At 40.6% G+C, this 26,167-nt stretch overlaps 1 protein-coding gene across 1 annotated transcript in view; it reads right to left on the reverse strand.

Annotated features, from left to right (window-relative positions):
- The window catches only part of UXS1 (UDP-glucuronate decarboxylase 1), a 55,709-nt gene extending 33,500 nt beyond the window's left edge, over window positions 1-22,209 (reverse strand). Inside the window, exons 1-5 of the mRNA XM_064646375.1 lie at window positions 22,034-22,209; window positions 9,567-9,594; window positions 6,794-6,842; window positions 5,204-5,247; window positions 1,502-1,562 (exon numbers count right to left, since the gene is read on the reverse strand). Of these exons, the coding sequence (XP_064502445.1) occupies window positions 1,502-1,562; window positions 5,204-5,247; window positions 6,794-6,842; window positions 9,567-9,594; window positions 22,034-22,130 (279 nt within the window). The 5' untranslated portion in view covers window positions 22,131-22,209. The remainder of the gene's footprint in view (window positions 1-1,501; window positions 1,563-5,203; window positions 5,248-6,793; window positions 6,843-9,566; window positions 9,595-22,033) is intronic.
- Window positions 22,210-26,167: the final 3,958 nt, after the last annotated feature.

A 26,167-nucleotide genomic window follows, 5' to 3' on the forward strand; every position in this document is an offset into this window, starting at 1 on the left:
ATGGATTCTTGTTTCTCATAGGATTATGACAGCAACTCATAACAGAACAGAACTGCTCACATGGGCAGGAGGCTTGTGAATGCCCATCCAAGTTGCCACCAAACTAATCCCTGACCATAACAGAGAAGAAACGACAGAACAACTTCCCATTCCTTTTGGCCAGTTTTCTTTTTAGAAATTTAAACTCTACAAAATACGCAGACTCCCCCACCAAAAAGCTGTTCACCTCCAGGTCAGCAGAAAACACTCCTATTTCAACTACTTGCCATCTCTGTTGAAATAACAGATTACAACAAAACACCCAGGATTTTTCAGTGGCAAAGTCAAAGTGAACATTAAGAGCTCCACGGCCTGTTAGTAGCTTTCACTGACACTTTTCCTGAAAGCACCTTCTCACTTACACAGAAAATATGACATTAAGGTTACTTCATTACCCTTGCACATGAGGCACACAATTTAGGAATTTTCAGACTTAGACCTCTCTCTGCTATTCTCTCAGCATATCTTCCATATTCAACAAGGGCACAGAGAGCCTAGAGGTCTCCTTCCTTCAGACTGCCACAAAAATGACAGAACATCATTGCAGAATTCAAATAATTTGGTAACACTCATTTTTTATGAAATTTTGCAAGAGCAATGAAGATTATTGCCTAACAATGCAGCAAAATCACAATTTTTTAATATGCATATCTTCAGTGTTTTTCTTCAAAATTTTGAACACAAAGCAAATGAAAGCATCAGGTAAGTTAGGCACTTTAGCAGGGTTTTGTCCTAGACTTCGCTTTTTACAACAGAGGCAGAAGTTCATACTCTATGTTTACACATCTCAAGTAGCTATACTTTCTCTGTCTTCAAAACACGGGAAAATTTTTTCCCAGTTGACAGAGAGAAAAAAGGAAAAATTTAGGTCACAGATAATGTCAAAAGTGTTTATAGACAGAACTGGAAAGCTGATGTTGCAGCACCATTCACTGAGTTTAAGAATGCCCTGGATTACTGCTTGTCCTGACTTAACCTGCCACCCTCTTCTACACTCAAATGCTTGTGATGCTTCAAAATAACAGAAACAACAGAGAAGATAACAGAGAGATGAACACTCCCCGCAGAGCAGCTGTTTTTCCAGCCTTATGACTAGATTTTGCACCATTCGGTCACAAAAGCTTTCTGTCAAGATGTGCCTAAAAGTTTCCCAGGCTCTGCAAGTTTAAGCCATCTGGGAACACACACAAAGATCCTTTGGCAGTGCAATTTTACACTTTTACAGAGGAGTTTAATTGGTAAATCAAATCTCCAGAACAGAGTCCAAGTCTCATGTTCTCACACTCAGCATATGAACAATAACACAAAGTAAGTGAAGCACTACTCTGTGCAACATATATGACATCCAAGGTAATTTACTTTATCCCTTTTCATGTCTTTAATTAATCCTACAAGACGGATTACATTTCACAGAATTATTTGGTATTTCCCAAAAACAACCCCCAAATAAACACCAACTTACCAGGATTCTTTTACGATCCTTTTCTGATAAAAATTTCACCGGTGGATATTTCTGGGTAAAACTACAGAACATTTCAAAACAAAGAAGAGAAACTAAGTAAGTTTCAACCCTTCTGATTTTCTAGAATGAATCACTTGACTTCTATTTTTTGAGAGAAGAACTGATGCCAGGCATGATATCTCAAGAAAATAAAACAATAAAACACAAACAGCAATTGGACATTTTTTTAAAAAAGTTCTAAAAGATAAACAACCTTCTTAAAAGTTCTGGAAAAGAAAGCAAGTTTTGTGACTTACAGCATTGACTTGGAACACTGCTCCTTAAAATTTCAATGAGAAACTTACAATATAAAGTTTTAAATCTCCTTAAAGTTTCACAACAATCAAAGTTTACAATCAGAATGTTGAAGAAACATCTCATAAGATACTTCAACAATTTCTGCCAGAGAGCTCATTCTGTATGAAAACTAATCCTAATTTGCTTCTCAGAATCATCCAGACTGCCATTGTTTTGATGGTCTTCAAGCTACTGCCACTTAATTTTTGCACCTTCCTTACAGGACCTTAATCAAAACAAAACCACTGTAAAATAAAATTATGTGACATATAAATCTTAGGTGCTCTATCAAGCTCTCGATACTTAGAACCTCAGACGATTTCATGAATGTGGAATTACATCACTTTTCTCCTTCCCCAGCATGCATTTTGCATACAGTAAAAGTCCTCTCAAAGAAGGTGTGAATTTTAATTTATTTATTTATTTCAGTAATTAGTATCATAGTCTTGGCAATATTTTAATAGCTCAGGTGTTTCTTAATTAAGTACCAGTGTGACACTGCACGGAAATCAAATTATGGTTACCCTTCTCCTCCAGTAAGTTCACATGACAGAGATGCAACTGGATGTATCACACAGGAGCCATATATACCAAGAGTTACATTTTCTCCTGCTCACAAACAGATGCTGACTGAACTGACCCTAAACCTCTGATCTTGAAGCACTTCCTCTGCTTCCAACCTGCAGTACCGGCTCAATAAGAATTTTTCAGAGGTAAAGCACAGATGCTTCTGTACTTTGTCAAATTTTCATCCCACTGTGAAAGCTGCTTTCAGTTTTGTTTCTTGGATAGGAGAAATATGGTGCTGGAACCTTCCAACGTTAGCCACACAGGGAGACTGAAATAAGAAACTACTTACACTTGCCTTATATCACTATACAGGTCATTAACAATTTCTTTAAGCTGAGGCAATGAAAAACAGCAGTGCATAAGCATAATGCAGAAAGTAAAACTCCTCCTTTCTGTGACAGAAAGGAAAATTCATCAATAACAAAAGATTTATGGAGGTCAAAAAAAGTTTAAGTGTCAAAAAACTAGATGGAAGGCACAAGTCTGTCTTCTCCATTTCCAAGACCATTATTTTAAGGTCACATTAATCCAGCTCGGAGTCATATTGCTGCCAAAGGTACCTCACAATCACTTTTGCTCCTTCTATTACACCAATACTAGTTCAGAAGCAGTGGGATAGAGTCTGGCAGCCAAATGATGATCTTTTTGCAACAACATTGAGTTTATCTCGACCTAATGCTTGCCTTGGTGACATGATGGCAATGCTTTTGCTGTGCAAGCTATTAATAAAAACTTTCCAGCTTTAGCTTCAGTTAAACAATCTCTTGTCATGAGACTAGCATTAAGGAATTCTTGTTTTTCCTGCTTCTCAAAAACATGACTATGGCTTGCTTTCACGTTTTATCAGCTTATGAGGTAAGAAAACATTGACACTAAAGTCGGCTTTGCAAGCAGGATCAGCCTTCAGGCATCTGACAGTGAGTAGTTATTTACTGTCACTTTACATAGACATAAAATTAAAATATTATTAATTGCAACAAGCCACATGCAGCTAACCAGCAGAGGCAAATGAATGCATTATTTGAAAAATCCAACAATAATAAAAGCCCACATTTTGTGAAAGTATAATTCCCAGACTGCCTCACAGAGAGGTAAAAAATATTTTGATTCTTTCTCTTCTTTGCTAGAGATCTGAAACAAGACTCATCAATACATGCAAAAAGAAAACAGCATTTAGATGGCTCCTGGGAGAAGTTTTAACTCAGTGGTTCCACTCAACAACTCATTGCTCATTTAGAAAAATATAGTAATTATTAAAAAAAAAGAGCCAAAAGGAATGTGTTTCCACAAAGATCCTCTGTGAATGGCAGAAGAAAATACCTGAATTGACAGCAACTGAAGCTGAAGATTGACTGGGCTATCAATAAAGATTAAATAAATCAATTGAACAGTTATAATTAGTATGGTAGTATCACATGCAACCGCTACAGGTAACACAGTCTGCAATTTGTTTCATGTTGCCAATACATGCCTAGTTAAATGCACATTAAGAGATGAGCAATCAGATCAGTATTGTCACTGAAACAAGTTGCATGTGGCAGGTCACTGAACCTTTCAAATCCACTGTAAAAAACAACTGAAAATTTGTCTCTTTTTTTTCTTACAGCCCAAGAGAGGTGGGAGGAGGAGGGGCAACTGCTCACTGGAATGACGAAACTCTAAACACCAAAACACTCTGGGTGTCAAGCAAACCTCTGGCCAAGAGCAATGGTATTTCTGCCTCCTTTTCAAGGGGAACAGCACACAACCACTAGTATGCCATATATAACCCCGTGGGCTTACTGGTACTGCTTGGACAAGTTGAGAATTGGCCCTCAGTAATGCAGCACTCTTGGCTGGTTGTTTGCTTGGGACACCAGCAGTGCCACCTGCAAAACAGTATCACTGTCAAGGCAACATATCCTTATCGGAGCTGACAATTCCCACCTCTGTTCCAGCCCTTGTTTTGTGATGAAAAGAATCTGCCCATGAGGGCACTCAAATCAGAGAACTGATCTGACAGAAAGGCAACTAGGCTGTGCAGAAAGGGAGTTATTTGCAAATATACACTGAAATCCCTGGTTTCCCCATCCAGCTTACTCAAATGGTTCTGATGGCATAAAAGTGAGGAAATGATCTCGCAGGGTGAACACAAGCAGCAAGGGAGAAATGGATGAGGCTTGGATTTTTATTTTTTTAGCAACTATGTCTATTATATGCACTTGTGGATCTACAGTACATATTTAATATTTGCAGCTCATCAAAAAGCTTGTGTGCTTTTTCTCAATTGCATCATCCAGTTTAATCCAAGACAACACATTCCCTTACAAATCCCGAGAGAAGCAAGTCAGTCAGGCTCATCCAAAGCTCATACAGAGACTACAATTCACAAGCAAATCACTGTAATTAGCTGAACCATGGTAACTGATCACAAGCGTAGGAAAAATGAGGTTAAACATACTTTCAGTCTCTTGAAGTTGAAACCAGTACATGTTAACACACACCTTGGTTGGACTTTCTAAACCATGGTAATCCGTTCATCAGATGGACTCCAAACAGTAAATTCCTCCACACAATTTGAACTTTACAAGAATTCAGCACTCCCAGTTTGCTTTAGTGGGATTAATCAGCCTGAATACCTTAAGCACGAGTATCTTTCAGCATTCAAGGCCCCATCCTCACTTACACATGACAACAACTCAAACGTGCTGAGGGTATATACAAAACATTTCTCTCAAGTCTACAACTACAGAGTTGACAGCTACAGAACAGAAGCTGTGCCTTTGAATTGCTTCCCAAATTTAGCAGAAGACATACCTTTTTTCTAGATCTTTGATTTTCTCCCTTAGAGGTGCAACAGCCTAAAATAAAGGAAAAACATTTAATCTTTGAATAAAACTTGACTCACATCACAAAACACACATACAGGGAGCTACTTCTGAGCAAAAAACATGGCAGTCTCCTATGAAGAGCTTTACTGAAGACACTCCAAGAAACTTGCATCTTAAAGCATCCTTTACATAAAAAGCCTTGAACCTTTTCCACCAAAAATCCAATCACCTAGTACAGTGTGAAATGAAATCCCTTAGCTTAGCACTGAAAACAAAACACTCTCTAGGGCTATACATAAGTTGAAAGCTATCAGAAGGTTGTCACTTGAAGTGGTACTATGTAGCAACACATCAACAACCAACACTAATTTGTTTTGTACAAATACTTCTAATTAGAACTAGACAATTCAAGAACTTCATAAACTGAAATACGCTGCATATTCACGTTAAGAGGAAATAATATGGTATTGTCATTTACATTTATTAAATATTTAGCTCTGTGGAGCAGCAAATAGCTCTTGAAACAGTTATTCTGATGGTTCAAGCTTTAAAAAGATCCAGAAATGCTCAACTTCTCAGACCTTACAGTAACTCTGCTCTACACATTGAATTTCAAGCATTTCATCATTCTTTAACAGCTGGAATTTTCACAATGCTTGTTGCTACACTTACCAGAACTAAAGAAAAAAAAAAAAAAAAAGGACAGAAAAAAAGAGAAGAGAGGCATGGAAAAGACAAACTAAGAACACAATCTCTCCACTGATTTTAAACAATTTCAGTGGGCTCCTCACTGCGTTCAGAGGAACAATTGTTATATAAACCTGCTGGAATACAAGACATTAGACAGACCAGACTACACTAATACAGTCACTCATACCCACACAAGGGTAAGGGGTATTGACCTCAAGGGCTTCTGTATCTATTAGACGCTTTGCTTTATTATTATTAGAAGTCTAGAACATTTGGAGAAAGAATTGTTGCACATATTCTTAATATCTCACAACAAACTGAGGTTGAAATTGAAATTCAGAGGTATTGGTACAGAAGTTCAGAACCACCAGTGTGTCCATTTCCCATGCCTACTCCAGAAATTACCAGGCTCATGCTTAAAGCATTAGTACTGCACATCATCCCCAACCACAAACATTGCTATTTGTGTCCATTATTTAAGAACAAAGCAAAGTATTTTTGGGCACCTTCAAGTTTCTAATGAGATATATATATACTTCACATTTTGTAAGGGTGACAGAGGAAAGAATTTGTGTATATTCTTTCAGTAACAAATTTAACAGTTCTCAGAAGGATTCTACCACAGCCTCTGCAGCAAATGCATCAGCTGATTTATTACTTTCAAGAAAGGTTTTGAGGAAAACAAAGCAGAGTTATGCATCCATGTTAGAAACTCAACTGTAGCAAAGAACAGTTCAAAAACCTATGTACAGACACAAATCCAATGCTTTGAATGGTTTTAGCAGAATGGAGAGTAATGAGATAAAACTAAATGCACCTCTTCAACATGAAATCAGTGAAATGGAGTCCTCAAAACAAAACAGATTGCAAGTACTAGCAAACTAACCTCCTCTATTTTACTCTCCACCTTCTGATCCCCATTTTCTTGAAGAGTCCTGTTGGCAAGAAAAGAAAAAAACCATAATCCATACCCAAGCAATAGCTGCTCCACTGCACCTTCATCATGCTGTTAAAACAACACCTTCAAAGCATCTCGAGTTAGTATCATTTCAAAGACACACTCAGAACAAATTAAAGTGGGTGGTTCAATTCCCACTGAAATCAGTTAGCTTTATCACCAAGTTTGGCAGAAACTGAACCAGCCCACAGGAAAGAACAGTAACTATAAAAATTACATTCATTCTATACAGAAAATTAACTTCATTTTAGAAAAGCGTCTAATCACTGTTTTTGAGTGTAACTTTACTGTGCAAATGCCCAAAACTCTCTTTGAGGGTCTCTGTACACTGACAAAACATTTTCCCTTAATGCCACAACAGTATCAATCAAAGAGAGAAAAGGACAAATAGATCTCACTTTGAACTTTTTCAAACACAAGGGAAAAAAAGCCCTATACTAAAATGTGTCTTAAGTGACCACCTTATGTGCAATACTGACTTCTCACACAAATGCTAGTCATTTGAAATGAAGTCAAGGATGATGCATGTTGTGGTAACTTTTGAAAACAGAGTACCATCTAAGAAGCTAATGTCTTGCACAAATCTGTGTGGTCTCACTTAGCATCTAATTGTGTAAAATAACTCAATGAGTTGTGTTCATTCTTGAGTAAACTTCTACAAGTGTAGAATATTTTACCCCCTGCATATAGTCTACGTCATTTTCCTTACATTTGCATAATTATATTTTTTCAATTAAACCTTCTGAAAGGGGAATTATTTATCTTCCAGTAGTAAGTTTTTGCATACTAGAGGATTCATAGGTATCCAACATAAAATGGAGTTCTTTCATAAATAAAAAAACAGAGCTCCTTTACTTGGGACTTGAACTCATTACACCCAGGGAAATAGAAGATCCTTTGTTAAGTAGATATATATATATACACCATACTGTTAGAAGTTAGAGCAACGATTCCCTTCATAACCCTCCGTAAAACTCTTACCTTTTAAAAGTCAGCTCAGTCTATTACTGAGGCAAAAACCTTAGTGGTCAGATTCATTTTGTGGTATCTGTAAAAAGTACAGTAAATTCCTACACAAAGACACACAGACCCTGAACCATCTTTTCAAATCAGATTGTCATTTATTGTATTAGTGGCAAATAACAACCCTCCAGTTAATATTGAATGAATTTACTATAAGGAAGCAACATTAAGCTATCCTGGTGGATTTTGGAAACGTTTTTCCAAATAAGAGAAATTTACAAAAAGCTATGCAAACAACTGTGGAATATATAGCCTTTCTTCTCTGATAAACGAGCCGGGAAACTTTGGAAAACCCCTCAGTATATTAAAAGGTCGCCTCAAAAATAGTTCCTACTAATTCTGGAACTGAAGGACTGTCACTGCAGTTTAGTATTTAACGAGCTCTTCCTCCTAACAAAGACAATCTTACTGGCTGAGAATCAACATCAGACATTCAGAAATAAAGTTTTCCCCCTCGATAGCTCTAAAAAGCACATCTCAAATAAGAAATATGCAGGTAGTGGTAGAATTTGTAATAACAGCTTATCAGGGAATAAACACACTGGATAGTACATCCACTCGTCCTCTGCCAACCCCTCTCTGAGGTTCTTGTCCTTCCTTAAGAAATGCTCAGCTGCTCATGTAACAGCTGCTAAGCTGCCATAGTTCGCTAGTCATGATAACAAGGTAATCTAAATCATATCTCCATCTGCAAGACAAAGCAGCTCAGCAGCTGTTTGCCCGACAGCTGAGCACTCTGTGCATCAAGGGTGGGAAACTCCAAGAGGAGTAAAGCGGACGGGACAGAAACAGATCCCAGAGAAAGCTGTCCTGGGTGAATCAGAGCCCACAGAAAATTCATTATTTTTCTTAGTTTTTCCTCAAACTTTCCTTACTCTGTGCCGCTAAGACTGCCATGGTAGAGTACCAAAACCCTTTAGTAGCAAAACAACATGGTGAAATATTTTGTCCTCTATACACAATGACTTTGTTATAGGGAATGGGTTGTACCCATATTCTCTTCAATTTCTTTTGCAGCTGTGAATTTGCAGCTGTTGTGAATTTGCAGTTTGTGAATTTTCCTGGAGGACAACCTCACATGCAAGCAGAAATGGTGTGAAAATCTGCATGTTTTGCATGCATATGCTGTGCCTTTCTATTTCTAAAGGAAAAAAATTCTAGGGAACAATGCAGGATTTTTTGCTTTTTAGCAGTTAAAGCATCAGATTATCTCCCAGTTAACTCGGGAAGAGGAAAAACTCTCCAAAGTATGTTTCTGATTCTAGGTACAGAAACGCAACTATGGCAAACAGCAGAGAATCTGCTGCTCTTCAATATTTAAACCCATGTTATCAGTGAGATACAGTCAAATCTGCGCTGAGAAAAGGAGAATCCAAGCCTATGAAACTAGGTATGCCAAACAACTTGCCAAAACTGGAAGATAAATTTGTGTAAAGAAAGGTAGATGTTGAAGTGTGAGTAAGATCCTGGGCGAGATTTGCAGCACACACATGACCCTTTTTGAGACCGAAACTCTGGATTTAAAAAAATGGTATCACCTGCTTAGCAACCACCCAAACAACAGTGTGAGCTGCTGTTCTGTTTTCTCCCTACTTTATATATATTGACATGTTGATGGGAAAGGTAAGTTAATTTTATTTTGCATAAGAATATTCCATACAAAAATGATATACATTACCTCATATTGACAAAGTTTCCCCATACAGCTGAAAAATAAGAACACAGAAAACATTACAGTGTCATATAACAGTACACGAGGTAATTTTTCCTATTATCATCAGAAGGAATTTAGGACAATATTAAGTATGTTAATCACAAATTATCTAAATAAATTGCATACACACACCCCTCCAAGTATCTATGACACAGTTTCAAAGCGTGGGAGGAATTCTGATGAGATTACATGAGACAATAAGGAAATGCACAGGAATTATCTAAACTATAATTTGCCACTGTACACAGATTAAATAAACCGGAACACTTGACTTGTTTACTGGGGACACTGAAAAAAATGACAAGAGCAAGAAAAGAACCCTGTAGACCTGAACCACACCAATTGGAAACTGCAGAGTAACAAGAATAAAGACTGGCCACTACAGGTGAGAGCTGAACCAGTCCGAAGAGATGCCACAAGAGTCCTGCATTAAAGGTAGCAAGTACTTGTGCACATGTGTGTTCTTTCTCTAAACACATACACATTGTGATGGATACACAAAAGATACCTAAGTAATATAACCAAATGCCTCAGTAAGCAAACAAAACCCATTTATTACACTGTTTGTATGGAAAAAGTTTTATAGAAAGATAAATCACAGTCTAGAATAGCACAGCAAAGACGCATCAGTTTCTGGGTTCACAAAAAAGATTCATCTGCCCAAATTATTTTCTACTAGAAAAAAAATCTTTAGAAACTTTTCAGGGTTTAAGTAATTACAGGAAGACTATCAGAACACTGTTTTTCCTTTCAACTAGGACACAGAATGTAGTTTAAACTGAAAAATTGAGAAGCCATAAACCAGACTACATTGACAAGGAAGACCTGACAACTTCAGATCATCAAGATAAACAAGGTTAACATGGAACAGTTAAGGGACCCTGCAGAACAAGCAACACAGCAAATATACCCCACATATCTCCAGAAAATCATTCTGCAGTTGCTCTTTAAGGATTGAAATGACACTGGGTCTTAAGAAGAAGGAGTTGTCTATATGCAGTATTTACATACATATAGAAAGCTTCTGAAGTGTCCTCAGTTTTTGTAAGCTATATTGCAGGTCTCGAGTAGCAGTTAGTGAAGTATTTTGCCTACATTTTGGCTTTCCAGATTCGTTTTCATCATTATTACCTTCTGAGTTCAAGCAGAGGATGAGGTGTTACAGAAACAAGAAAAAAAAACCACTGCTACAATCACAGGCACCTTCCAGGCAGGAGGAAAAACGAAACATACCCAGGAACAAGGAATGGGAAGACACAACTGAGGATGCAGTAATGCAGTTGCTGTTCTACCCTTTAGGGGATGGCAAAGCTACTGAAGTGTTTGTAACTGCTGAGTGCTGCTGATTAATTCAAAGAGTAACTCAAGCGAATCCACGACAGACTATCAAACAAACTGTAGGAGGGCACTGTGATATCTCTGGTGGTGTCATAAAGCCTCATGTCATCTTCTGGGAAAAAGACAGGGAAGCTTTATATTAGAATGAATGATCAATAAAATCCAACAGAATTTAAAAAAAACCTTGAATTTTATGTTAACTAGATAAAAGTAAATTTACTGTGGGGAAAAAGGGATACAGCGTTGAGCAGTAAGTTAAATTCCAGTTATTCACCCTCTGGCTAGGATTCCAACATTATTTATGATAACATTAATGGAAAAACTTTTTTTTTCAGTGAATGATGACCATCTCACAACTACAGGCACAGAATTCTCAAGTTAGATACTTCTCAGTTATACTTATAATGAATTATTTTCTTGGGCTACAGAAATGCATACAAATAATAAGTGTTGTTTATGCAGTGGCAGGAAGCAGCTGGGCTTAGCTGGTGCAGCAGGAATTGATGAAAAAATGAGTTGCCAGCTGCAACACAAATACCATGCTGAAAAGACAGTGCAGATACATTGCATACAAGAAACTGGCCTCCACATGTTAATTGTGTGTTCTCAGTATCCACAGCAGGGAAGGGCAGCTCAAAAAGGCATTTGCATCCTTCGAAAATCACTATGACTGCTTGATATTTCAGTCCTGTAGGGGTACACAACCTTACAATACGCTTCTAAGCAGCATATTTTTGTACCATTGTGGGGGAAAAAATAAAAAAAAAAAGAGAGGAAAGGGGAAAGGGGAAGAAAAAGAAACTGCAAAATGAACCACACAGGAACTACCATATTGAGGGATCTGAAGAACCCTGAAGTCTCTCTCACGTGCAAAGAGGCACTGCGGAAACTCGCTTCAACATACTGCCCTCACAAAGGATTCTGAATGCACAATTCCAAGAAGCATCTCTTCAACTAATGGTGCTCACATAGAGCTCACATCAAGGTTTAAGGGATCAGATGTAAGATTTTGCACTACAGTGGAAATAAGGTTTGGTTGTGTTTCTTCTAAATGCACAATTGTTTATATAACAGGCTTACCCTGCTGCAGAACCAGCGACATGACTGGGCTTGGCGGCTGGCTGGGGTTAAACCACGACAAGGACTATGGCTCACAGAGGATTTCCTTGTCCTAAAGGTTATGCCAAGGCCAGTCTGACATTCGGGCAAGAACAACTGAAACATATTAAGGCAAGTGGGTCTAAATGCACAAGCAGAACGATCAGAATTACAAGCCTAAATTCAAGATGAAAATCCTCAAAGGCACCATAAAAACGTTTAACAGGCCCACCAAGTTCAGGCACCAAAACCTGCAAACAGGGATGGTTAAAAAAGTCTTCCACACCAGCGAGGTCACGAATCAGGCACTACACTACATATAAACCTAGTTTTCAAAAGCATGAGACTCCTAATGGACCAAATTTGAGCAAACACTAACATAACCAAGCACCTCACTGTAAAAGCCAGTCTTAAAAATCCAAATATAAAGCCAAATATTTTAAGCCAAAAAGTACTCATCCAGGATAACAGTCCTGTGCCAATTCTCAGACCTTAGAGATTTAACACCCTCATCCTCCACAGCCACACACAGTACATACTCTATGAAGAACTTACTAGTCATCCAACTAGAGAGCACTCAAACACAGAGGCTTCCTGCTGTCTACTGAAAATGTGCAAGGGAAGAATTCATGATTAATTGGACTAGACACAGGCATGACTTGTAACCAAACAATTAAGACACTCACCTACAAGACAGAAAGAGACAGAGGTTCTGCTTATTCTCTCAAAGACTAACTGTAAACCTCATCCAATGACTAAGGTAATAATAAGTTGCCATTAAGGTAATAGTAAGTTGCCATTAGGGAAGCGATCAGAATATCTGGAATGTTCTAAGACACAAGAAAGCCTGGTTTAATGGCCTGTAGGAGAAAGGCCTGTAGTCCTATTATGACACTGTTTCTGAGATGTTTTTTCCCCTCTGCATCCTTTCCATAAAATAATGAGAGAAATAATTTTTCTTGTAGCATTTTTACACGGATTAATTGCAATTACCATGAAGATTAAAAATATATCAGTCATTAATCCCTCCCACAGACATTACACGTTGAAGTGACAGCTTCCAGGGAAGAACAACATGCCTTGGGCGTAGTGAGAAATAGCTGGTATTTTTAGAAAAGAGGAGATTTGTTTCTTAAAACTTTAATCACAGTATTGTTACTAAAGAGGTATTTACATTTTGCTGACTAAACATTAATCACCCAGGATTTTCAGAAAACCCCAATCCTCTTTTTTGTTTGGTTTGTTGTCTGTTTCTGGGTTTTTTTTCCCCGCAGCCTCTGAGAGATCAAGCCCTAACTATTTGGCAAGCACAACCTTACAGTTTTACAAGATTTCTCAAAACTACCTTAAACAAAAGTCAGTCAATTAGATATGAGTAAAGAATGTGGGGGTTTTATCTACAGAATATAAGTTATATTCCTGGAAATTTAAAAGTTTAGTTTTTCTAGAGAAGCCCCTTTCTGAAATTATGCTGGATGCAGAGCACTGCAATGAGTGGGAGACTGTCAGCAAAGGAATATTCCAAGAGCTATGCTTGGGATACAAGCCAACCCTGACTGCATTAAGTGAAAACAAACAAAACAAAACAAAACAAACTACAAAAACTGTTAAATCACCCTTGAAAAAGTACAACAGAAACTGCAAGCACCTTCCTGGGGTTTTGCTGAGCATCCACTATTAAATGGACACTTCTCTGTCATAGTCAGACTTCTAACTCTGACCAGCTGCACTTAAGAGCAGCCAAGAGTTATCCTTCTGGATCCTCTGAACATAGGAGCAGGATGAATGTTTTCATCTCAGAGTACTTTCAGTCTGTCATCTGCAATAAAACTTATTATATAGGTTTCTATAGAACACAGATTACTATGCTAAGAGAACCCTTCATGCCTTAATTAACTCATCCAAATAGGCTGGGGAACCAAAATAATAACACTACCACAACTGAAGGTGGGGAAAAAAAAAAACACAACCATCTCAAAAGAAGCCTGTACCTTTATCACAGGATGATTCCTTTTCTCTGGGTCTCTTTCAATGACATTAAAATCAAATACTATTAAAGGGCATCAACAGTAATACTCACCCATAATCTGAAATTATTGGTGACAACATCAGTTTCAGCATAACATACATTTTAAAACAGATGTTTTAAAAAGCAAAACCATGATGTCCATAGAGATCCAACTGTACCAAAATCAGATGTAATCCCTTTTAAAACCATTTTTTTCCTAATTGCTTTGTTGGTTGCATTTCCAAGACAGTCTGTTAAACAAACTTTTACACAAACTTTTGTCTAAGTAGATTTAGGTGAAAACACAGGATTTTTTGCCCTGTATTGCCCTCCTTACAACTTCTGCTCCTCAGAATAACAAGACTACAAGATGACATTTGTTACAAGTAGATTTCACTATCAACAGAAACAGCATGCAGGAACAATATGAATATACAGGCATAACCTGAACTTCTAGAGCAAAATCATAAGCTCTGAACGTCTAGTGAATTGCTTCAGTCAAACTTTCCATTTCAGACAGATGCAACATCATTCAAAAAAGGGTGGTTTTTTTTTTTCTTTTCCTTAAATCTGAGTCTCCATAGTCACTCAGCAACTTCGGTCTCCCGGCAGAAAAATAAGGTTTACTTTCTCCAGAGGAAAATTTGAGAAAAGGGAAAGTACACAAAGGGAGCTTTTTATTTATTTAATTATATTTATATTTTATTTATTTATATTATTTAATAAAATGCTTTTTATTAAAGATGCATTGAAGTTTTAATTTAATTAAGTTACATATTTAACAATGTAAAGAAAACAATTCCTTTCTTTAGGAATATTTTATTTCCCAAAAAACACCTTTCTCACTAAATTGGAGAAATAAGGATTTGATGGATTACTCAATGGATAAGGATCTTGATAAATTAGAGGGCTGGACAATCACAAACCATATGAAGTTCAACAAGGGAAAGAGCAGGATTCTGTACCTGGGATGGGGCAACCCTGGATGTTCATACAGACTGGGGAATGAGATGGTGGAAAGCAGTGCCACGGAAAGGGACCTTGGGGTCCTGGTCGATGGCAAGTTCAGTATGAGTCAGCAGTGCCCTGGCAGCCAGGAGGGCCAACCGTGTCCTGGGGGTCATCAGGCAGAGCATCACCAGCCAGATGAGGGAGGGGATTGTTCTGCTCTGCTCTGCACTGGTGTGGCCTCACCTGGAATATGGTGTGCAGTTTTGGGTGCCATAACGTAAGAAAAATTTAAAGCTCAAAAGAGGGATATAGAAAGCTCATAAGAGTCCCAAAGGAGGGCAACAAAGATGGTGAAGGGATTTGAGGGGAAGCTGTATGAGAAGCGGCTGAGAGCACTTGGTCTGCTCAGCCTGGAGGAGACTGACGGGAGACCTCATTGCAGTCTACAACTTCCTTGTGAGGGGAAGAAGAGGGGCAGACACTGATCTTTTCTCAGTGGTGACCAGGACCTGAGGGAATGGCCTGAAGTTGTGTTGGGGGGGTTCAGGTTGGATATTAGAAAAAGGTTCTTCAACCAGGGGGTGGTTGGGCTGGTAAAAACAGGCTCCCCAGGGAAGTGGTCCCAGCACCAAGCCTGACAGAGTTCAAGAAGCATTTGGATGATACTCTCAAGCACATGGTGTGACCCTTGGGGATGGTCCTGTGCAGGGCTAAGAGATGGACTCGATGACTCTTGGTGGATCCCTTCCAACTCAGCATATTCTGTGATTCTGTGAATTGGCTGGGTGGCTTCATCCAAAGAGTTCTGGTCAATGGCTCAATGTCCAAAGGGAGGTCAGTAACAAGTGATGTCCCTCAGGGGTGCATATTGGGACCAGAACTGCTCACTATCTTTATTAATGACACAGACATTGAGAGTACCCTCAGCAAGTTTGCAGGTGACACTGAGCTGAGAAGTGTCACTGAGGAAAGGGTTGCCATCCAGAGGGACAACGACAAGCTTAGAGAGTGGGCAAATATGAACCTCATAAAGTTCAACAAGGCAAAGTGCAAAGTCCTTCACCTGGATCAGGGCAACTACCAGTATCAGTACAGACTGGTTACAAACAGTCTCAGAGCACCATTGTCAAAAAGGACTTGGGAGTACTGGTGGAAATACAGGACATGAAATGGCAATGTGCACTTACAGCCCAGACAGTAAATCATATTCTGCCCTCCATCAAAATAAGTGTGGTCACCACATCAAGTGAGGTAATTCTCCCCCTCTATTCCACTCTCATGAAATACCACCTGCATCCAGTTTTAGGGCCCACCAGAACAAAAAAGACATTGACTTGTTAGAGAGGGTCCAAAGGGTTGTCACAGAAAAAGGTCAGAGTGATGAAACACCTCTCCTGTGAAGACACTCTGAGAGAGTTTGGGGTTGTTCTGCCTGGAACAGCAAGTACTTATTGTGGCCTTTCAGTACTTAAAAGAGGTTTATAAGTCTACGCAGATTTCTGTATGGCAAGTAGTTCTTCCTATTATATTTCCTGAACTGCTGCCTTGCTCAACAGTAAAATTCCTGCACCAAATCAAAGACAGCAGATAGGAACTGGAGCTTTTCCCACTGGATTTTCACAGGAAAGGTGCTCTCTCTCCAATTTGGACACTATCACCAATCCCTCAGCTAGTCATCAATTAGCAAAACAAAGGTAACATAGTCATCAGGACATTTTGTACCTTCTCTTAAGAACTGTACTTTCCTACAGCTGTGAGATGTAACACTATGGAAATTTTCTGTCTTTACAAGAGTTAATGGAGCTTCGTACTGGATGGTAAGCTGACCAAGGATACTTTTTGTTACATTTCAATTAGCATCATCACTTCATGACTGAATTCTGTGCTTAGTTTCCCAGATGGCGAACTCTTTTCAAAATTTCTGTTAAGTCTTTTTTCCAGTTCTCTGTTCAGTGTCCCTACTCCTTCAACATATCATTCTTTACTGCTACTCATCCACTGACCCATCTGTTGACTGCTAAGACTGTTTTCAGTGGACACACAGAATGCTCCAATGGTCAGCACTGCAACTGAAACAAACTCCTTTTTCCCAGCTACCTTTCACAAACCTCTTCAGGTAAATTGATGCAGTAACCCCCACCTCTCCCTCCCTACAATCTATAAACAAGAAGCTGAAAACTACCAGTTTCAACCAAACTCTGCTTTGGTCAACCAACCTTAGAGAAAAGAAACCAGCAATATAAATGACAGGGAAATGTTTCCCCTTTGCAAAAACAGAGGGTAAAGAAGATGAAAGTTCTAAGAGTGTTTGTCCTTGAGTAGAATGATGGCAGCATCACCTCCTGAACATGCCACAGAAAAAAACAAATACTAAGTGGAAATAAAATATTACAGACAAACATTAAATCAAGATAAGATAGGATCTGTAAGCATTAATTTCTCCAGGATGCCAAAAAATTGGTTTAAAATATCCTGGCTAGCAAAGCATAGCCAGAGTATATCTATTCCTGACCAACTCAACTGAAGCATGAATGAATTTTCCTAAGCAACATGGCTTCAGCTAGTTGGAACCCTGATGAGCAGGGAACTGGAAGCTGTTGAAGACAGTGAACTCACTTGCATAAACCCAGAAATGAAAGGCAGCTCTGCAAGACATGAAGCCAGCAAGCAAATGTTTTGGGTTTGATTATTTTTGGTGGAGAATCCATGGCATGCTAACACAAAAAGCAGGCGAGCCTGATGTCACATACAATCATTTCTAACTCTTCCATAGCTAGTCAATCCTGATGTCTGGTTGTAAAACAGCTGGGGAATCAAGATTTCTGGTATTCTCCACATCAGTGCTGAATAGCATTTGAGACAGTCAGCCTGAAGCAATAGTACAGGACCAAATTGACAGCTATTTTTCTATTATGAAAAGTGGAAGTAAAAGCTTATCAAAACAAAATATTAAGTAGTATTTACCTTAGTTTTGAACATACGCAAGACAAGCAACATGCAAGGGGCTGGTAAGATTCAAACTGAAAAGCTTACTCACACCTTGATATTCTGAGAAGAGAATACTACATTCTTCCTAGCTGATGGAAACCTAACAAAAACAAATGGCTAATCTTGTAAAACAAAGGATAACAACCACGGAAACTAACAATGCTGGGGGAAGTCAAGCCACCGTACTGCAGGATGTACCTCCCTCATGTTATTTTGATATTTCATTTTTAAGTTGTTTCAGTAGCTGTGCTGTAATTTATCTTATAAAGGAAACAAGGTCTTAAGCTTGGATCTCATGGCAGCACCCTACTATGACATTTTCCCCTGGGAAAAGGATCAAGGCTACTGATACACTTCCTGAGAACTATTCGATCTACAAATTAGTAAAGAGAACTGTTCTACTTTACCAGAAATAGAGCTCTTACCTTTTTCATTAAGAACATGCAACTTCCTTGTCATATCAAGACATCAGCAGATTACTCACAGTAGCATCAAGACTAAAGCAAGCCATGGAGATTGAGGAGCTCTGGTCTTTAAATCCTGGCTACGAGTTTTTACACTGTTATTTCCAACAACTTAAATAAGGTCCTGATTCTACAAAGACAATCACACTAAAGCAGGTCAGAATGCTCACATAAAGCTGAATAAACATTTAAAACGTCCAAGGGAATGAGTTTAAGGTGTTTATGTATTGACACACCAACACACAAACAGGTGGGATTTTTAAAAGCAAAACTCTCAGCCTGCATAAAAGTTATTCATATTATGGTAACACTGAAGGTTTTTTAATATTATTGATTTACTTGGTTGCTCTTTTGTGATCTGTCTACATTTCTCATTGCAGACAACAAAAATCCACTTCACCTGTGTTTACAATCACCTCATGTTCTGAAGCTTCAATATGATGTAAGTTCCCTCCAGGACTGAAAGGATTAGTTTCAGTCCACCTCGCTTTGGTTAGCACTGCAGTCCTGCACTATCTTGCTGGCAGTTAAATCAGAGGAAAACCATAGTAGAAGACTTTGTCCCTTTAAAAGGGCAATGCAAATGCAACCTCTGGGCAAAATTTCCCACGACATGTAGCATAGTATAGCCATGCAATGTTCACAAAAGACAGCCTTGCAAGTGAGCCAACTAAGCTAATTCTGAAGAGTATATAAAACAAAACTGAGCAGCATTCTAACAGATTACAGAGTGATTCAGACAGCTCGCTAGCTGTGGTACCTCCAGATTCATCACCTGGGCAATGGGGAACAACGTCACCTCTTTCACCCAAGGGCTCCAGAAGAGGTAAAGGTAAATGTTGAACTCTGTTCACTCCAGTTTTCCCAGGAGAGAGTTGCTTATGTTACAATAGCTTTTAACTGCGTGCTAAACAGAAATGCTCCCTTTGACATTTATTTTTATACACACAAAGCATGCACAACACACTGTTTCAAGTGCACGATTTTTTAAAATTAATATAGATTAGATTTCCAGAAATGAAGCACCAAATATTACTTTAATTCAAACCCAGATGTAAAGTAAGGATTTTTCTGACTCTAAGTACTACTAGGGAAACCAGCGAAGTCCATAAAAAGAGTTCTAGGGATCTTTAATGTGACCCTGACTGTGCACCTCGTGCCACAGTGGTTCTCAACCAAAGTAAACAAGACTCTTTAGGTGAGACACTGCAAAGCATGTGATGGCAACACCCCCAACGGCACTCACAGCTGCCCATTTCACCAGTGTGCATGACCTCCTGAAGCTGGGCCAAAACAGCTGTTGATTACCCACACTGCCAAATGGTTATAACACAGTTCCTTCATCTGGTGTACAGCACAGAAATTTAAGTCATTGTATGTGGTGTATGCTGGTGGGAAACAGATGTGGAGCAGAGATACCAGAGACAGCCTAGCCACCCAACACCTCGTGCTGTGAAACTACCAAGGGAGCCAATCAGTCACTTTTGAGACTGCAATAGCCGAGAGCCTTTCAACAGCCTGCAAAAAGCTCTCCCTCTAGTTTGCAAACTCTCACAGAGAAGTTCTTCAGGCACATTTGTAACATATTTGCATTCAAAGGCAGAAGCTTTTTATGAAATAAGACACTGTTCAAAGACATCTCCTACACATTTGCTCAGCTTCACACATAGACTGACAAAATGGCACTATCAAAAAAAGTCCTATCCTCCAGTTCACAATTCCCTGTAACGTGTGCTCCAAATCTGATTGCCCATGTACTAACACTGAATGGAAATTCATGGAAAGGAGCTGCACAGCCTGAAACCACTTAGTCATTTGGAGAGTACTTGAGAAGGAAGGAATGTAAGAAGCGCCAGCACATACACCTACACCAGCAGCTCAGTTTTCTCAGATTCTATGCTATTTTAGTCTGGCATTATCTGACTGCAACCAGAGCACAGTGATGATTCAGTAATATTGCAAGGAGTACACTTTTAAGATAGAAGGATGGGATCATAATCACTTCCACAGAAAAGCAAACAAAAAATAGTCTCTCTAGACTCTATTAGACCAGTGCATCTGCCAGCATATCATATTATGTTGATGACACCAGAGCCATACCTCAAAACTCCACTACTTTTGATCCGTAGTCAAAGATGGAAAAGTACAGCAACCTGACATGGTAGATTTTCAAAAAACACACTCCCATCAGACACCACCCTATTCCCTTTTCAAGCTACTTTTTGCCACACTGACCTGCAGTCCCTCTCCTCCTCCACCTTCTTCTGAATCCCAAAGAACAAGCAGCCAGAGGACTTCTCCTTAAGGCTAACTTTTACTCACAAAGCTAGAAAGCAAGCACAAACCACGGTCCACAGAAACTAATCAACAGCCAGGTCCCAATGACCGTGTCAACTGCCACTCACATCCAGTATTTGTACAGCAGCCTATTAACTTCTGTTTTGACAATTATCACTTTTTGGCAAAACAAGTAGCCCTTTCAAAATAGGAACAGACATTCAGCAGTCAGTATGCATGGCACCTGAAATCACTTGGACAAACAAACTGCCCGAAAAGTCAGAGCTGGCACACAACTTCAATGATTACAGCAGTTATCTAAACAGCCCTGTAAGCACAGTAACATATGGTAATAAAGGGAACTGCTGTGTTGTGTTTCTGTGGTAGGAAACACCACCCCTTCTAACAAAATTATTGGTGTTGTACCTCTCCACCCTCCCAAATGCAAAGGGAGGATCCTAAATCTGATGCGTGCACCCATACCCAAAGCTAGCTCACCTACCATGTGCTTTGAAGCGTCAAGAGAATCACTTGTTCCCTAGCTAAGCTGACAAGGCATCGTTCAGTCTACATAAAACCTAGTACCTAAGCCTGAAAACAAAACAGGCTAAAATAAAATAAACTAAAAATGCAACAGAAAAAAAACAAGAAAGGAAAGAGAGCTGACAGGACAGCGTTTTAAATCAGACTATTTGGCTCACACCTGGTAACTGAAGTCATAAACATCCCCGTCACTGGCTATTCTAAGATTTTCTCAAATACCTTTGTGCCTCTCTCCAGGCTCTTAAGACTCCAGCTACGCGCTGAGTTAATAAACAAACATTTATTTAGCCCCGCAAAGGATGTGGGAGGATTTTACAAAAAACAGACACGAGGCCTGCCCTGGAAAAACTTCCCTGCGGGCTGTTCACCTCACGCCGCTACCGGATCGCGATCGAGGTGGACAAAGTGCGGTCTGAGGAAAACATCCCCGAGCCACGTCCCGCTCGCAGCGCTCCCCTCGGGACGGGACAGGGGAGACACGGTTGATGGGTACGCCGGCACGGCCCAGCCGCACCCGGGGAAGTTTCAGCAGGGCAGGGAAAGGGGGCAACCCTCAGCCCCGCCGCGCAGAGCCCCGGGGAGCCCCCGCCCCGCCGGGGACGGAGGGGCCGCGCTGCGGCGCCCCCGCAACCGCGCAGCGCAACGGGGCGCGGGAGAAGCCACCGCCGCCTCCTCCCTCGTGGCGGGCGGGGGGCACGGGGGGCGCCCCGCAAGCGGGCAATGAATGGCCGGGCCAGACCCGCCCCCCACCCCCGCTCACTCACAGGCGACGTAGGCGACGAAGGCGAGCCCCATGAGCAGCTTCATCCTCCTGCGGTTGATGGCGGTCAGCAGGCGCAGCAGCGGCCCCTTGCTCACCATGCCCCGCGGCAGCAGCACGCAGCAGCGCCGGGCGCCTGCACGGCCGCGGCCACCCCCCGCTCCGCTTCCCCGCCCCGCTGCCCGCGAACCGCACGCGCAGGCGCAGCGGCAGCGGCGGCGGTGCCCGCCCGCTCTCCCGCCCTCCCCTTCCTTCCCCGCCGTGGATGCGGCCGGAGCGGTGCCCGCGCATGCGCGCGCTATCCCGTCCTTCCTGCCTCCGGAACGCTCCCGGCCGGGGCCGGTCCAAGCGCGACCGCCTCCTTCAGGGCGTCCTTGCGGGAAAGCGGCGCGCCCGCAGTCTCCCCGCGGCCCTGCGCTTCCAAGGTGCTTCAGTGTCGGCGGGCTTGGTCACCTGTGGCCACCCGCTGTGGTGGCCCTTGGGTGGTGACTTGCTGAGACCGACCTGGGCACACACGTAGATAACGCGTGTAACGTTGCGTCCTTCAGTGCCTGGTGTTTTAAAAGCACCATTTGCCTTGTCCCAAATGTGCTTTCCATATCTACACGTTTTGCCGTGGTAAGAAGAACCGTCTGGACACGTTTCTGTGCAATCACAGAATCACAGAATATTCCAAATTGCAAGGGACACGCAAGGATCGTCCCGTCTGGCTCTTAGCCCTGCACAGGACCATCCGCAGGAGTCACACCATGTGCCTTGAGAGTGTTGTCCAAACACTTCTTGAAGTCTGTCAGGCTTGGTGCTGCAACCACTTCCCTGGGGAGCCTGTTCCAGTGCCCAACCACCCTCTCCACCCTCTGGGTGAAAAACCTTTTTCTAATATCCAACCTAAACCTCCCCTGACACAACTTCAGGCCGTTCCTCCAGAGTCCGTCACCAGTCACTGCAGAGAAGTCACTCCTCTTCCCCTCACGAGGATGTTGTAGACTGTGATGTGCTCTCCCCTCAATGTGCTCTAGGATGACCCTGCTTGAGCAGGAAGCTTGGACGAGATGACCCACTGTGGTTCCTTCCAACCTTGCCCATTCTGTAATTCTGTAAATGAAAAATGTGAGCATTTTCCCCCCTCCTAAAGTAATAATTTATGAATTTGTCTCTGTTTAGGATAACAAGATTGCAATTATTTTAAAATGGCTTACATGTTTATTGCAGCTTCCATCCGAAGTCCTTGTGGCCAGTGTTACAAACTGCAGATTGGTATTTGGCTGGTATGGTAGGCATCTTCTTCATGTGTCAAATCTCCTACCAGTAAATACACCCACTTAATCTGAAGAGAAATCTCTTTGCACAACCTGACCTTGGCCCTGAATAGTATGACCTCCACACAGTTTCTAAGGAGTATTCTTTCTCACACTCGTCTCCCACAGGAGAAGACTGAGAATGAGTGCTCTTCAATTAAATTACTAGATTCAATCATTTAATTTCAGTATAGAAATGCAGTTTGTTTACACCAAACAAACTATGACCTCAGTCAAACAGGGGCAAATGAAGTTTACAAGAGTTAAGCTTTTCTTATTACAAGGAGTAAAGTCAGCGAAATAAATGTGTGAGTCTCAGAAAGGTAAGTGCATTAAGATACTGTGCAGTGATTAAGAATATCCATCCCCTTATGGCTCACAGAAGTGACTTTTTCCAGGAAGCTTTGAAAATTGAAATTTCCTAACTCCTAACCCTGGGCTCTGATTGTAAGTCCACTCCTTTCCTCTTGGCTTTAGTTTCCTTTGATTTGTGTTTGATATACTTAGATTTCCTGTTAATTACACTGTTTATAGCTATGTGGAGTAAAGGGAATACCATACCAACATTTAGAACATAACCTAACACCAAATTCATCTGCATAGTAATCACTGAAAAGTAACAGAGTTTTATACCAGCAGTAAATTTGGCCATCAAAAAGCTTCAGCTGAACAGTGCTGCATGAAAGCTGGAGAATGTTACAGGAGAATCATTCCCTCCCTGCACCACAAACTCCCATTGGATTTTTGTAATAGTATCCGTATGTACAATACCAAATCCACAAGCCTTTAGGGGAAGGCAAGATGTTTTTAATGGTTGCCCTGCCCTAAGCTGGGCTGCACAATCTGTAACTCAATCAAGCTGCCGGCATAAGGCACCTTGCTTGGCACCTCACTCAGTGTTCAGGCCAATTTTGCTGCAGAAACATGTTGAGACAGGCTGCAATCCATGAAGATGGGAAAAGGAGAGCAAGGGAGCAAGAGATGTTATGGAATGTCATGGTGGAGGAGACTTGAACTCTGTGGGAGGCAGCCTGACTTGCTCTCTACAGGGCCAGCTGTTTGTCATGCATGACACCAGGGCCAGCTGTGACCATGTCACTCTCCAAGTGAGACAGAACATGTCTAACTTAACTGCAGGGGGGTGAGTGTAAGTCTGGCATATCTCAACTATATAGACATGTACCTTATAAAGTACTATAGAGTTCTTCAGACCCATGATTGCCAACAGCAGGGACACATTTCAGGACACAGCTGGTCACATTCACAACCTTGTGCCAAGGACTGGCACCAATAGCAGAGGTTCTTGTATGTAGTGGCTGCTAAATGTGCCAGGAGAAAGGCAGAGGAATGATGCAGTTTTGAGTGCTGACTTTCAGTGCACTATAAATCAGGTATCAGGCATCCATCTGCCTTCAGGTCATTATCTTAGACTGATCACATAACATCATCTAATGGCTAATGGCAGTCCTCACTGGGATGGTTTGCAGGCAGTATACACTGTCTCCCATCCTGCAGTTTTCAACTTTAGTTCTCAAAATGCTTTATGAGAGCATTTTCATATTTTTTGTTCACTAAATCACTGCCTATAAAATGATGGGGTTTTTTAAAAGATGGAATTTTTAAATAACTTTTTATAATGACTAAAAATGTGAATTTGCAGGTGTGTCTACCTGAACGACCAGTATGAACTTAGAATTCACAGCAGCCCTGCAATGTACTTTTCCTTGATACCAGATCAAAACTATGCAATTACGCAGCTGTTATTCCAGAATCAGGTTAAAATCCCCCACCAAACCAACTGCTACAATTTGCAGAATTTCCATGTGATGCCACTTGAGGGAGACTCTTGTGCCATGTGGAAATACAGGGAAAATCTTGGCTTTCTGTCCCAGTTATGTTTCTGCAAGAGATGACATTCCTCTATATGATCTGGGAGACAAAAGTGGGCCCTGAGCACTGAGACCTGAGGAGAGAGAACTGCTGTGTAAGAGGTAACAAAATGAGTTACAAAGCACTGAAAAAAAAATCAAAAATAAAACCAAAACACCCTGCCACACTACTATCATCTCTTCTAACTTTGGTCTCTAAGTTTAGGCTAAATGTAGTCAAGAAAGTAACACAGAGTTGCATAGAGTTACTCATACCCTTCCTCACCATTCAACTGCATCCTACAGCTACTGAGGCTTGCCTGGGAGGAATTGTTCTGGTACCCTTATCGTCTAAAAACTCTAGAGATTCTGTGGAGTTACACTGTTGTACTGCACAGACACACCGATTCAGTCATACAAAGCCCTAGATAATCTTGAAAAACTAATGGCTTCATGTATGCAAAGAGTGAAAAAATGTGTTGTTCTTTTTTTTTAAAGATTGGAATGTGACTCTTTTTTTTGTTAGTTCTACTTTTAACCACAGATCATAGTGGGGAAAGGAACTCCGACAAAAATGAGTTAAAACTAGCAGTGTTTCTTTTCGGGGAAAGTTAGAAGTTTGAGGGTTTGTGTGGTGGTTTTTATAAAGGCTAATGAAAAGAGAACATGCAGTGCTGGGAACAAAGTCAATTCTTTTAATATTAACATCTTAAAAGGAAAAGAAAGCTGCTAAGTGCTTCAGACAGTTATTATTTATTATTTGGATGGTGATGGCAATAAACAGTTTCAAATACAACTGAATCACAACAGTCCTAAGTATTATATGAGCACAGAATTGAGACAATCCCAGCCATTGAAAACACACAAATTAAGAGACAGATCATCCAGTGAATGCAAGCAAACAAGCAACTGTCAAAGCGTAATATGAAAGTTACTTATTAAATACAGATTTGTAGGAATTAGGTGACTCAT

This window comes from Pseudopipra pipra, chromosome 2 (genome assembly GCF_036250125.1).
Source record: "Pseudopipra pipra isolate bDixPip1 chromosome 2, bDixPip1.hap1, whole genome shotgun sequence".
In the NCBI taxonomy this organism is placed as follows: Eukaryota; Metazoa; Chordata; class Aves; order Passeriformes; family Pipridae; genus Pseudopipra; species Pseudopipra pipra.